Source organism: Panthera uncia, chromosome E1 (genome assembly GCF_023721935.1).
Source record: "Panthera uncia isolate 11264 chromosome E1, Puncia_PCG_1.0, whole genome shotgun sequence".
Lineage (NCBI taxonomy): Eukaryota > Metazoa > Chordata > Mammalia > Carnivora > Felidae > Panthera > Panthera uncia.
Window position 1 is genome coordinate 16,505,340 of NC_064814.1, and position 14,211 is coordinate 16,519,550.

Below are 14,211 nucleotides of genomic sequence, written 5' to 3' on the forward strand. Positions count from 1 at the left end.
TCAGCTGTAGACATTTATTGAATCATCTGTTGCACCGACACTACATTGTACTTCACAGACAACTGGACACAGGCAAAGTAAAATAAACCACAGTGGATCAGCTTTCAGGGGGCCTCCTTAATCATCCAACATACACGTTGGCAAACAGACCAGTTTACAGATTTTTACTGCAAATTTAAGGTTCCGTTTCTCTAAGTGGCATTCTGAGGCGGGGTGGGGGGGGGGGCGGGTAGATACGCAGTTGTACTTTGGTAGTTTGTCCAAGCAGGAGTCTCTCCAGCTGTAAAATACCTGGCTATTCAGCGTGAGCCAGGTGGTGAAAGAATTGACGGAGCCCCTTCCTGGCGGAGCACGCGGTGTAGCCTCCAGACAAGCTGCAGCGGAGGCAGGGAGGCTGGGACAAGGGAGGCAGGGAGAGGCTCCGAGGGACCTGGGCAGCCCTGCTAGGGAGGGCTCCGGACCTGCAGGCACCTGCTGGGAGAACTGGCGTTGTTGCCTAAGGCAGGGCCTGTGGCAAAGCGGAGGGTTAGAAATCTGAGCATCAGAAGCGGCCAGCCCCTTTCTCTAAGGCAGCGGTTAGGTGAGAAAAAGGCAACCATTTACAGAACAGTAGCCGGGCTTAGAAACCTCATTCATTTCTTCACTTAAGTAAGCTGTGTCTGTCTCAAACTGTCATTTCCTCAAAGCCCAGAAAATGAGGAAAACAAGAAGAGAGCATTCCCCAAGTCCAAGAAGCACAAGGTCAATGCTCTGATCACGTTACTTCCAGACTGAATCCAAAGAGTGACTCAGGCGGCAGCATAACACACTTACACAGCTGGGGGGAATTAACCCAATTCCAACTCCGTCCCAACCTCCTGCAAAGATGGGCCCAGGTAAGGGGATGAGGCTTTCCTCCTGGACAGAAGCAGGCGGCCCTGCCTTCCCCACTGAAAGGGAAAGGGAGCAACAGGGCAGTTTTTTGTTTAAAAATAAAAACAGGGGCACCTGAGTGGCTCAGTCGGTTAAGCGTCCGACTTTGGCTCAGGTCACGATCTCGCGGTCCGTGAGTTCGAGCCCCGCATCGGGCTCTGTGCTGACAGCTCAGAGCCTGGAGCCTGCTTCAGATTCTGTGTCTCCCTCTCTCTTTGACCCTCCCCCGTTCATGCTCTGTCTCTCTCTGTCTCAAAAATAAATAAACGTTAAAATTTAAAAAAAAAAAAAACAAGATGTATGCCCTCGGCCTCGAGTCAGAGCCAGCCTGTGAGGGCAGGGACACCGGGGGCACTGGTGGCCCGGGCCCCTGCAGGGAGTGGCCAGCCCACCACCCAGCCCGCCAGTGCGAGGGGCCACCTCCTTCCCCTTCTCTCGGCCGCCAAGTACAGTTTGTCTCAGTCCTGTGCCCTGTCCCTCTCCCAGCACAGCATCTTGGGGCTGAGGACTGAAGAAAGGGGAGGCCAAGAGCACAGCTGGGCCGAAGCCACATCTCCAGAGCTTCCCAGGGGCCAGTCCCTCCCCTCTCCTGGGGAACCTCGCTCCGAATACCAACATATTTTACACATAATATCACTTGCTCTACTGCCAAAGACTGGGCCCATTCACACCACCGTGTTATTCAGACTAGCGAGACTCCTGGTTTGAATTCAGTGTTACACAAAGCAAGTCTTGGCCTTGCCAGGCCTGTCGCTAAGCCCCAGTTTATCCCACAGCCTTGTGCTCTCTGCAGCCACTGGACACGGCCCAGCATCCGCTGCCTCAAGGGGAGAGCCACCCTGCATCTCCTTCAGGGATCTGTGCCTTTGTGACCAGGACTGACCACCCAAAACTCTACCCAAAGCTTCTTGATTTGAGGGGGTGACAGCGACAACAGGGGCAGGGGTCTGTGCATGACTAACAGGACTCTAAAGCAGCAGCAAGGAGAAGAAAGTAGAGGAGGTCAAGCCCTAAACCCCAGAAATCAGCGCTCGAGGGGGAACGCTGCCCCCACGGTCCCTACCGACACTGCCGAGCCCTCCCCGAGAGCCACCCGGCCTAAAGATGGCCTCGACAGGGCACGGCAAAGACGCCTATCAGAACCTCCCGGAACTGAGGAGGCCAGCCGCAGCCAGACCCTCCCCGTGGGACAAGGGCAGGCCGTCACTGGGAGCTGGGGCTGTCGCCCTCGGTCAGCGTCTTGAAGTCCATGGAGAGAGCTTGTTCCTCCGCCTGGGGTGGCCGTTTCCAGTCAGCGCGAGTCAAAATGTAGAGCACAGTCACGCCGAAGCCGGCCAGCAGCAAGCCCAGCATGTTGGCCAGGACGCCCTCAGGCTCAAACGTGCTATACTTGGCCCTGCAGGGTTCGGGTGGAAGGGAGAAGCCCCCCGAGGGGTCTCGGTCAGGCCCAAATGCCATTCACACCAAGGCCAGAAAGCTGGCGTGGTATTCCAGTCCCAGCCCCACCCGTCCCCCGCCCGGAGAGGAAAACCACTGCTTCTGCTTCGCTAACTCCACAAGAAGCTGCCTCAGAAGGCAGAGGCCCAGAGACGCAGAGGGCGGGGCTCCGTCTCCCAAGGCCCGTGGGGGCACAGGACACTCACCCAAGTTTAAACAGCAGCGCCTCCTTCAGGCCCAGCAGAGCTGTGCCCACAGCGAGCAGGAAGATGGTGGCGCCAAAGAAGATGTGCTGCGGGCGGTAGCGGCTCCGCAGAGAAAACGAAGCTCCGGGGAACAGGAAGAAGCCAAAGCCCACGAGCCACTACAAGGAAAGGCGGGGTGGTGCCGGAGACCGAGCCGGCCGCGTCTGACCAACCCGAGGTCACCCCACGTAGGCCGTGTCCACACGCAGTCGGGGAACCCCTCCACCCACCGCTGGGCCTTCTTCATCTCGAGAGCAGGGGTGGGGGGAGCAGCAAACGCTTATGGGAAAGGTCCTGGCCCCGGCACTCGAGGCCGATCTCGGTTCATCGCGCTCGAACGCTTGGAAGCCCGGGCCCGTGGCCAGACACATGTGCCGCGTCAGCTGGAAGGCGGCCTGGGTCTGAGGCACCCTCGCCTGGGAGATCCTGGCTTTCGTACCCACTTGGGGATCTGAAAGCAGCGTCCAACCGTGCTAAAGCACCTCCTTCACTCTCAGGCACACGCCCGGGAAAGCGGGCCCTTCCGTGGCACAGGCGGCCCCGCCGTGGCCTCGCGCGCCCCCGCCCCCCCACCCCCACCCCACCCCACCCCACCCCCACCCCCACCCCACCCCCACCCCACCGCCGAGGCGCGGAACCGCCCACCTGCACGAAGTAGAGAACAAACGCGAGGATGCCACACCAGCTGTGCAGGCTGTACAGGTCAGCGTAGCCCTTCTTCCTGTGGTAGTCGAACACCGCCACCAGGCCTGGACCGGAGAGAGGGGCCGTGTGAGGACAGGGCTGGTGGGGAGGGGAGCGGGTGAGGTGACCCAAGGGAAACCCAACCAGCCGGGACTTCTGGGATCTGGTCCCAGCTTGAGGGCTGCCAGCACCCAGCCTCCCAGCCGGGGATGCCTGGGGGGTGGGGGATCGCGGGAGGGATGGGGATGGGACCACAACAGAACCGGCGTGGAGACCAGACGTGTCAAGCGGCGACACCCCCCCCCCCCCCACCAACTTAGAAGCAGAGGTGGGGGAAAGGGAAAGCTGTGCCCAGGAACTCACCCACCAGGGCGATGATGAACGCGAAGACGTGTAGCAGCCCGTGCAGGACTTTGGTTGTGCGTTTGGTCTCGTTCCTGAAGACACGGTAAACCAGCAGGGCTTTCAGGGAGTGAGAAAGGGAAGGTCAGGCCCGCCTGCCACAGGCAGCGAGGAGACGCAGCTTGGCTGGCAGAGGTGATCCGCACCAAGGGCTTGGCAGGGCACCCCAGCCACAGGCAGTAGGACGGGAAACAGACTCGGTGGGGCCCGGCGGGGGCCCTCGGGTAGGTGTGCCCTAGCGCCCCTGCCACCACCACTTTCTTATCAAGTGTCCTGTGTATTCTGGGCTGTGTCCTCGGTTCGTCATGCAGTCACGCTGAGGTGTCACCAAGCTTCTGAGTTCACCTCTTAGCTCTGATGGTCCTCAAATAGTCCAGTATTGAAGCTGAGCAGATACTCACTACCTTCCGCAATCAGGTTCCCTAGGTGGGGAACCCGATTCCCAAGCTAATCCCCCTCACAGGGCTGAGCCGGACAGGGCCAGGTGGCACGGGGAATGCCTCTTAGGAATCTGCTGCTGGGGAATGGCTATCACCAGGACCGCCCCTAGGAAGAATGGGTCAAACAGATCCAGATCCAGCTTCCCTGTTACCAGAGCAGGCCACACAGAAGGCAGGGTGGGGGCCAGTCACAGGCTCACTCCTGCCCCAGAGAGGAGCTGCAGCTCTGCCAAGTCCACCATTCCCCCAACACATACACACATGCACGCGCACACACACGCGCACACACACGCACACTCACCGTTTTTCTTCCAACTTCAAACCACCCCTGCAGAAGCCAGCCTCAGCTCACAGCCCAGCCCCTGGGCTGCTTGCTCTACACGCACACCCCTGGATGCTCCACAAGCCTCAGGCCCCTAGATTTGGATGCCTGGTGTTCCCAGGCCCCAAGCCAGCTTCCTTCCTGTCTTTTCTAGAATCTTAGATGTGTCTAAGTGCAGGAGACCCCAGGGATGAGAGGGTTCCTGCAAACCGCCGCTCTCAGGAGCAAGGGTGGGACTCACCATCTCCCTGCAGGAAGATCAGGCCTATGACCATGCAGAGGGGATGCACGTTAAACTGCAGGACGCCCTGCCAGGCGATGCCGCCCCTGTACAGACCGAGCCAGGCACCGGTCGTGGCCACGGCGATCAGGCCCAGCAGCTGGGAGAAAGCTACGTAGTAAGGCAGCGCCCTGGGGGTGGCCGCCAGGCCTGCGTGGCTCTCCATGCTGAGGCAGCTGCTGGAGGGAAAACAGCAAAGCTCAGAGTGGCCCACAGCTTCCAGAGGCTACGTCCCGGCCTCCCGCTGCCCGCTGCCCCCTTCCACCCACCTCTCCCGGCCCCTGTGCTACAGCAGTGCTTCCATCCCTTCCCGAGATTCAAGTACAGCTCAGCAGAGGTGCCCCGCTTCCCCCAGAGACAGACAGGCCAGCACCTGGCTATGAGATGCAGTGAGGGTGCAAGCAAAGGTCCTTCAGATTCAGAGGCGGGGGGACGTGCCCGTGCCTTGCATTGTTTCCCAAGGCCCTGGCTTTTCTCAGGTGGGGCTCACAGAGGAGGTTCAGAGAAGTGAGAAAATCCCTTGAAGGTACAGAGTTAGTCATGGTTTGTCCTCCAGATGGGTCACAAGTACGTCCAGAGAGAACGAGAAAGCTGACATCCCTGCACCCATGCACCCAGTGTGTGGCCGTGTGGCCGACAGGAGAAATCCTGCCCTCCCCAGGAGCCTGGGTGCAGCCCCCACAGCTGCCCCCGTGCTCTGGCCCTGCCTGAAGACGACGTGGGGAACAGGAGCAGCCCCACAGCCTGCTCCCCCTGCCACAACTTCCTCCCCCCACGCTCAGGGCCTGCCGGGTCTGCACCCCTACTCAGGACAGGGAGTAGCACCTTGGCATTCAGAGCCCATGGGGTGTTTCATACACATCACTTAATTCATAACCATCCTGTATGGGACAGTAAAGCAGGTAGTTACTGTCCCTATGCCATAGATAAGAAAGTGGCAGTTCCAGGAGGCTTGGGAAAGTCTTGCTCAGGGGTCTGTGCATGTGTGCCTGTGTGTGTGCACCTGCACGCGTGTGTACGTGTGTGCATGTGTTTGTGTGTGTGGTAAGCGCATTTCCTGGCTCCTCTGCCCAGTGCACCCCCATGTTAGCCTCCCCCAGGGTCAGGATGGCCTTCACGCAAGCTCTTCACCCTGAATCGGATAGTTCTCCAGACCCGGAGCCCAGGCCTGGCCCACACGCCCAGTCAGGAGAGGCAGCCAGGGCACGAGGCCGGTGATGAACAACGATGGCCTCCTCCATCTGTCTGCCTCGGTGCTGCAGGGTCCCGAGCCCACAGAAAGAGGCTCTCTGCCCGCAGTGTCCTGGGCTTTCCAAGCAGCAGTGGAAACATTCCAGAGAATGACAGCGGCGCAGAGACATGGCCTAATGGGTTCTGGGTCTCCCTCTAACACCCAGCGCTTGCTGTCTCTCTCCACCCTGTACCGCTCAAGAACTAGTGTCCAGTCGGCCCGGTCTTCTACTAGTAATTGGGGAGGTCTCTTTTTACCCCCCGATTCTCTCTGCCACATCTGACAAACTTTGGCAACTTCGCCATTAAAAAAAGTTGGGGGCAGTGGCGAGTGTTACTAATACATACTCCCTACAGTAAAATACAGATTAACATAAAAAGGGAAAAAATTACAAGTAATCAGCATTTTCATGTGTGTCCTTACATCTTTTCTACAAACATATACATTCTTTTATAAAAACAGAGACATACCGATTTCTAACCTGCTTTTCTACCTTAACAGTAGATCCTGTGTATCTTTTCCTGTCCATGAATATACATTCACATCATTGTCTCAATGACAACACAAGACTGCACCATACAGCTGTTCCACACTTTAACCAAACCCCAATCCCAACTGTTCAACATTTAGCTAGCTTCCAGTTTTTCACTAAATAAATCACACCATGTGATCACCTTTGCACATGTGTCTCATTAATTCCTAAATGGAGACATGGAATCCTGCAGCAAGGCTATGTTCTCGTTTAGGTTTTTGACATTTTATCAAATGATCTTCCAAACACACTCCCATAGCCGGTGGGAACACCTGTTTCCAGAAGCCCTGGCAGACAATGAACCCCTATTTCTGAGACTCTTGCCACCGTCCATATCTGTCACCTTTACCCAAGGCAACTCCTACATCTAGGGCCAGTTCTGTCCTCTCCCCCAAATACAAACCCCATTTCTAGCTACCCACCATACATCTCTACCGACATCAGCAAACACTTCAAACTCCTCCGCACATCCCTAGTCAATTCATCTGCCCATCGTCGTCATAACCGAATCCAATCCTGACCTCGTGCAGGTGACCACTGCGGCTGTCCTCCTGGTCCCGACGCTGACACCTCTACAGACAGGCCACCGAATCCTCGGGGTTCTCCCCCAGGGTCCCCACCATCACTTCCCTCCTGGCCATCTTCATTGCCACCACCCCAGCCAGAGCATGGAGCTTCCACCCCAATCTCTGTACCCCTTCTAACCCGCCAGACCTGCCAGGGACAAGGACGAGGACGAGGCCAGTTCCCCAACTCATGTTGTCCCACCTTGTGCAAACGGGGGCGCCTGCCAGTGAAATGGCAACACTTGTAACACGATCCTAGCTCAGTTTCCATCTGCAGCCCCGCATCTTCTCACCAAGTCCACTCAGCTTCCCTGGCTCTCACAACACTCTGCCTCACTCCCTGCGCCTCTCTTCCGGCTCCCTGCCACTCACCCTCCCCTCCATCCACCTGCCCCACAACCTGAAAGGGACATTTCTTTCTTCTCTGTCCCCACCTCTGCATCCCCAACGCTGGCCTGGAGCCCACTTACCCCCGTTGGCAGTCTGCCTGCCTGCCACGAAGCTCGCCTGTGCCTGTCTGCTGTCGTGCCTCCTCCGAGGAACGCGTCCTACTCTTCCTTGGGTCTCCTGGGGATCTATTCCTCTGCCCTAACTCTAACAGGAAAAATCTACCGGAGAGAGGCTGTCCTCGGGTCACTTGTTCTCTGTCCTCCCCGCCTTTATTAGATTTATCCCCAGAGAGCCCGGGGCACAGTCAGAATCTGATTAGCTCTGAATCAGGAAGAACAGAAGGAACGTGCTCTGCTGCTGGCAGACCTGCCACAGCTTCTCCCAGCCCAGCAGAATAACCAACGACAGCAGAGGGAGCTCAGGGCCACAAAGGGGATCGTCGCCCCTGTATCTCGGAGCTGCTCTGTGGCCGGGCAAGCCAGAGCCAGCATGTTTCCCTCCCGGCCAGTCTCCTAAGGAGGCAGACGGAAACCAGAGCAAGGTTCTCTTCAGGGCTGTGATGTTATGACTTATAAGAAACATATAGGATGGGGGCACCCGGGTGGCTTAGTCGGTTAAGCTTCTGATTTCAGCTCAGGTCCTGATCTCACAGTCTGTGGGTTCGAGCCCCGTGTCGGGCTCTGTGCTGACAGCTGAGAGCCTGGAGCCTGCTTCGGATTCTGCGTCTCCCTCTCCCTCTGCCCCTCCCCCCTCTGTGCTCCTTGTGCTCTCTCTCTCAAAAAATAAACATTTAAAAACTTAAATATATATATTTATTAAATTAAATATATATTAATATATATTAATTTATATTAAATTAAATATATATATATGATGGAGCTCCTAAAATTTCTAAAGCTCCTAAAATTTCCCAAGAAAGCCCTAATGCTGTCTTCTGTTATGTTACTGAGCCCCCTAGATAACCTGTAGATGGGGGGGGGGGGGGCTTGGGTGCCAGGGGAACTATGTGACTGAAGGCTGTACCTTTGAGTTCCACCCCTCAACCTCTAGGGAGGGAGAAGACAGCAGATTTGTTCAATCACCAATGGCCAATGATCTAATCACCCCTGTCTCTGTGCTGAAGCCTCCATTAAAATTCAAAAGGAGCTTCCAGGAGGGAGGACGGCTACCCTAGTTCCCTGGGGATAGAGGCTCCTGTGCTCTGGACCCTTCCGGACCTCGCCCTACCTACCTCTTCAATCTGGCTGTTCCTGAGTCACATCCTTTTGTAATAAACCTAATAAGTAAAATAACTCTCTGAGCTCTGTGAGCTGCTCTAGCAAATTAACTGAACCTGAGGAGAAGGCCATGGGAACCTCTTATCTACAGCAGGTGGGTCGGAAGCACAGGTGCCAACCTGGGTTTGGAACTGGCCTCTGAAGTGGGGGCAGTCTCGTGGGCCTGAGCCCTTAACCTGCCATCTCCAGGTAGACAGTGTCAGGATGGAGTTAAATTGTAGGACCTCAGTCAGTGTCTGCTGTGAACTAGGGAAGTAGCTGGTGGCACTGAAAAGAAATCACACTTTGGAGCAGTGAGGTGACCACACGGGGGGCTCTGCCGCTCTGCATTGTACACTTCCGCCCTGAACTCCCCAGGAAGGCAGACTGCTGATGCCGTCTGCACCCACCGCGGCAAAGAGCGGGGGTGCCCGCTCGTGCTGGGGGCATGCCAGGGGCCTCACGGCAGACTGTTTGTTCTCCATATCTATGAGTCTCTTATGTTCTGTCCCCCTCCCTGTTCTTACATTATTTTTGTTTCCCTTCCCTTACGATCATCAGCATTCTTTCACGGAACCTTCGCCATACAACTGTGGTGAGAGGAGTGCTGTCCCAAATCAATGCGTGAGGACACTGGGGCTCAAAGAGGATAAATGACATGCCCCAAATTACCAGCAGCAAATAGCTGCTCATTTGTTCATCGAGCCCCTGCCGTGTGCTGGCAAATACTGCTGGACACCGGAGCTATACAGATCAGACTTGATCCCTGCCTTCAAGGAGCTTACAGACAAGTTACACAGCAGATGCAGATTTTCTTAGTAAAGGGTAGTAAGAATTCAAGCCACAAGTTCAACTCAGGCCGCCAAGAGCACTTTCCACTATACGCACGGAAGACAGTTTTCCCCACCTTAATACCTTGAGGTGGCACTCCCTGAACAGCTGGCTGTCTGGTGGCAGTGTGGCTTTGCCGAGAATCTAGGGTGGAGCTCTCATGCTTTCCAAATACTGAAGCCAATCAAGGATCCAAATGGGCATTTGCCAAAGAAGTCGCTTTGAAACAGAGCTCCAAGGAGGTCTCTCCCTGTCCCAGGCCAGTCCTCCTGTACCCCTCACCCCTCAGGAAACCATGCTCCTAAGGCGGTTTAAGCCCACCACAGCAACAAGCACCAGTGTTCCCTGGGAGCTCTCCTGGGAGCGAAGGAAGCAGGATGGGAACAGGTAGTTAAGAGAGACGGGGTGGCAGGAGGATGAGCCAGCTGCTCCATGAGATCTTCCTGTCAACTGCTCCAAAGGCAGCTCACCTGCCCCACCTGTCCTAGGGAACTAAGCATCCGGGTAATGAGGCAACCAGGAGGAAGCCACAGATAAAGGATGACCTTTGGAACTACGGAGGACCAATCCATCTCCCCCACCCTCCCTTCCAATTTGATGGTTTCCAATACAAGTATGAGGGATGCAGGAAAGCTCACACCAAGCAGACCATCCTGCCTCGGGCAGGCCTGTCTGTGCCTTGCCTACAGGTGACCCCGCAGTCCAAAAGTTCCGAGTGTGAAAGATCCAGATTCCTTCAGCAATGGCATTCACCTGTTGCCTATTTGGTTCAAGTCATTGGCAACCTATCTTTGCGCAAGGAGGGGCTGCTTCCAATTGCTGAAGAGAGACCGCATCCTGCTGACTCTGGCTGGAATCCGACCCATCCACAAACACATTTTGCATGTGCAAACTTTGAAAGCAGTTGAGATTCACTCCCTAGCAAGCAAATGCCTTTGAATCAGGCCCCTTCATTTCCCAAACCAGACAGTGAGAACACTCTCTTCCCTGCCAGCTGGGTTGGCCCCCAGAACCCCGGGCCTCCTTTGTTCCCAGAGCAGAAGTGTGGGGGGCAGGATCAAGGGCCTTGAAGCTGCCACTCACCACCCCAAAGTTCCCCTCTGCCGGGCAGACCAGAGTTATGGAAGCAGAGGAGGCTCTGATAGCCCTCAGAGCCCCTTACACAGCCACCCTCCTTCCTGTCAGAGCACAAGACGGGGGTGACAGCTCTGGCAGCTTCTGGAACTTTGGGCTGAGACAGTCACCCCTCCCCTCCCACACCAACTTGCAGTCAGACTCCACTTAATGTCATCAAAAAGGGACAGGAGATACCCGCAGGGGTTGAACGTGCTGAGAATCACTCTCCTCATGCCCACAGTTTTGTTAAAAGGCCACCAGGCCTAATCTCATTATGAGGACCAGACACTGCCCATGTCCTAGAGCCTGGAGGCAGGCAGCCTGGCCTGGCTGCAGCCCTCCTTGGCCACAGCAGGGTTTTAATTGGGTTAGGCAAGATTATATTGGGGACAGAGGTTACATCTTTTCTAAGATCTAACCAACCCCCCCCCCCCCCCCCCCATTGAAGGGATGACTCAAGTGCCCTAGAATGCCCTAGAATGTGATGGAAGAGAAAGCAAAGTGAAGGTTGAGCTGTCAGGCAGGGCCCCAAGTAGCCCGCAGGAAGAAAGCAAAGCCTGGTTCTCCATTAGGTACAGTGGGCTTGGTGCCAGGGTTTCCAATACTTGTAGGGACCCACAAAAAATGTTATGATTTCTGCTAAAATCAGAAGGAGAAACAAACTTAGTGCTGAAGAAAATGTTTTAATTTTTAATCTGGCCTGGATTATACTTGTCTTTATACCAACACAATTGTAAAATATAGGGGTTTTTTAATTGTTGTAAAATATAGGGTTTTTTAAAAATTGGTATTATTTTTAGTGGAAGAAGGGTCCCAGCAAGGCAAAAGTGCCTACGACCCACGAATGCAGCTCTGGTCAAACGGATGTATTTTTAAAGCCAGCCCCTCTGCATCTGACTCTGCGGTCCTGGTCAAGCCAAGTCCCCTCTCTGAGCCTGCTTCCTCATCCACAAGATAGGGGATATCGATAGTCCCCTATCGATAGTCCCACCTCATTACTCACTGGCCTGGCAAAAAATAAGTGGATAAATATGTAATAGCGGTTAGCAACGTGCCTGCCACATGGTAGATAATCAGATAACAGTCTAACAAAAACTAAATCCGGTCCTAATAGCACCTTGGGAAGAGTAAGGTGAAGAGTCACACATCAGAAGTTGTTCACACAAGAGGTTTGGGGCCACAGAGAGCCAGATGGCAGCACTACCCCCTCTCATAAATCCACACTCCCCTCTGTCCACTCTCCGTCCCCCACTGGGCAGAAAACCCTGGATCTGGGGCAGCTTTCTCCACCAATACCTTCTGGTGCTGCTGAAGCACACCGCCTTAGCAGAAGCCCAGCTCTGCGGGCCCAGGGAAGGCGGCCAGGGCGGGGAAGCCGTGGGGCAGGCAGGCTCCACCTCCAAGTCCGGGAGGCTCCTCCTGCGTGGGGGTGGGGTGGCAGCAGCCCTCTCCCTGTGTGGGTCTCACTTTGGCACTTACGAGTTTTCTCTCGGTATTTTCTGCCTCAAACCCAATTTCAGAAGAGAAATCAAGGTATCTAAGAGAAGGTGGCAAAGCTTTGGGATTTCTTCATTTGCTGTGAAAACAAATAGAACCCAGACATCCTGAGACGAGCTTCATTTAATGAGATTCAGAAAATCCTCAAAGACTGCCAAGTTCCGGGGTATGACGGAAGAGAGGCCACCTCGAGGAGAAAAGCTGGGGACAGGGTCTCCTTCTCTGTGGAGCCCTGGGGGAAAGAGCAGGCAGAGAGTGGAGGTGGCCCTGCCATCACCTAGGTGTCAAAGGCAGCAGGGGACCCCTTCCTCCGCTCAGTTCTGCACCCCCTGTCCCCACAGCTCAGGGGCCTACCAGGCCCAATCCAACGAGCCAGGATTTCCCAAACGAGGAACTCCTACCCTCACACCACTAAGCTGCGGATGTTCCAGAACAAGGAAGGGATCTCCTAGCTAGCCATTTCACCCCCAAGAGGAGAGAGGCGAAGCTGAGGGAGGGCCCGCCACCAGCAAAGCAGTTGGGCCCGTTTCAGGTTTCAAAAGAACAGTCGTGGCAAATGGTGGTCGATCCACATCTACCCCAGCTCGTTTCTAGAACGTGGCAAAATATCAGCCGTGAGCCCACTGACAAGCGTGGGGTCACCTGCCGCTCGGTTCTAACTTCCGCAGACTGGCACGGAGGCTGAACCAGGGCCAGAGGCCGGCAGCTCCAGCAAGGAGCGCGGCCAGCTCTTCCACCTCCGGCCCAGCCGCGTGGGGCTCGGGAGCAGCTGAGGTGAGGTGAGCGGCGGGTGCGGTGGCGGATGCGGGACTCACGGCGGCTCGGCGCGGGGGGCGGGCCCGTCCCGCTGCGGGCGCACCTGGGCCCCCTCCCCGACTCCGCGCGGGGGCTCGGCTCGCACCCACCCGCCCGGGCCGCCTACCTGGCCGGGCGCCGGGCCCGGAGCTCGTCCCCGCCGCGCAGCGCCCCACCGCGGACCCACAGGCGAGCTTCCCACGCCGAGCCCCGGCCGCTCAGCCGGTTCCGGCGGCCGCGCCCGCCGCGGAGCTACGGCGTCTCCATGGCGACAGGGCGGCGGGTGGGGCGCAAGGCGGGCGGCGCGGCGGGGGTCACGCTGAGGGCAGGGGGCGCCGGAAGTCCTTCCCTCACGTCCCCGCGCTTACTGCAGGGCCCGGCCGCTACTGATGCCCAGGTGTGTGGACGCGGCCCCGCCAGGTCCCGGGCCCCGACCTTGACGCCGCGTGACAGGGACTGCGGCGCAGGGCGATGAGGGGTGACAGCCGCGGCCACCGTGACCCCGGCCTTCTGGACCCGAGCTCGGGTAACCTCCGAAATCCGAGCCTCGCGACCCGGCCTACGGGAATCCCGCGTTCAGGGACGCAAGGGGGTGTGCGACCCCGTGGGTGTGGCGGCCTCCTGCCCAGGCCTGACGCGGAGGCCGCGGGCGCGGCGGGGGGGCGCTGCGGAGTGGGGACCGGGACCCGGGAGGGGGACTGAGCCCGGGAGACGACGGAAGGAGCTGCAGGCCGGGAGAGCAGCGGCCGGGCCTCGGCCTGGGGTCCGCGCTTCCAGATTCCCTCCCTCCCCCTCTTCACTCCCACCACCTTCCCCTCCCCCTCGCCCCGCCCCGGGCTCAGGTGGCCACTAGGTGTCAGACACGGCCCGGGCCTGGGCCCACGCTGCAGCTTCTGCAGCTCTGGGGGAACACACCTCCTTCCTCCCTGCCCCGAGGGAGATGTCACCGTACCGGAAGACTGGACTCACCACTTCCCCAGTACCACCCTCCCGAGACACACACACACACACACACACACACACACACACACACACACACACGGTGACTTTTCCTGCCCCCCTTTCTCAGGGGGCTTTGTCTGAGACTGACTACCCACCCCCAGGCAAACCAGCCTAAGGATAAATACCAGTTTTCACCAGCCGGAGGCCTAGACCTTGCCAGCGGCAGCCTCGCCTGTCCCAACAGCTAAGAGAGGAGGATGCCAAGGCCAAGGCTGGGGGCCAGCCCCTACCGCAGCCCCTGTTCAGGAAATGCTGTGGGTAGATAACAAGTCC

At 57.1% G+C, this 14,211-nt stretch overlaps 1 protein-coding gene and 1 long non-coding RNA gene across 2 annotated transcripts in view; one reads left to right on the forward strand and one right to left on the reverse strand.

Annotated features, from left to right (window-relative positions):
• Window positions 1-13,170, reverse strand: LOC125926661 (transmembrane ascorbate-dependent reductase CYB561). Its single transcript, XM_049636321.1, has 6 exons — window positions 13,064-13,170; window positions 4,684-4,901; window positions 3,642-3,740; window positions 3,240-3,343; window positions 2,556-2,713; window positions 1-2,308 (listed from the first exon to the last, which is right to left on the reverse strand). Exons 2-6 carry the CDS (start codon window positions 4,886-4,888, stop codon window positions 2,116-2,118), a joined length of 759 nt encoding a protein of 252 aa, XP_049492278.1. The 5' UTR covers window positions 4,889-4,901; window positions 13,064-13,170; the 3' UTR covers window positions 1-2,115.
• Window positions 13,146-14,211, forward strand: part of LOC125926664 (uncharacterized) — a 19,797-nt gene continuing 18,731 nt past the window's right edge. The window contains exon 1 of the long non-coding RNA XR_007459128.1: window positions 13,146-13,462. This is a non-coding gene — a long non-coding RNA (uncharacterized LOC125926664). The remainder of the gene's footprint in view (window positions 13,463-14,211) is intronic.

What these genes read in the sequence shown, in the direction of transcription:
- LOC125926661 (XM_049636321.1), bottom strand. Translation starts at nt 4,888, where the DNA reads ATGGAGAGCCACGCAGGCCTGGCGGCCACCCCCAGGGCGCTGCCTTAC. An exon ending in GTTCATCATCGCCCTGGTGG is followed by an intron (nt 3,344 to 3,641) that starts GTGAGTTCCTGG and finishes TCTCCGGTCCAG; the next exon opens with GCCTGGTGGCGGTGTTCGAC. An exon ending in GCGCTGCTGTTTAAACTTGG is followed by an intron (nt 2,309 to 2,555) that starts GTGAGTGTCCTG and finishes CGAACCCTGCAG; the next exon opens with GGCCAAGTATAGCACGTTTG.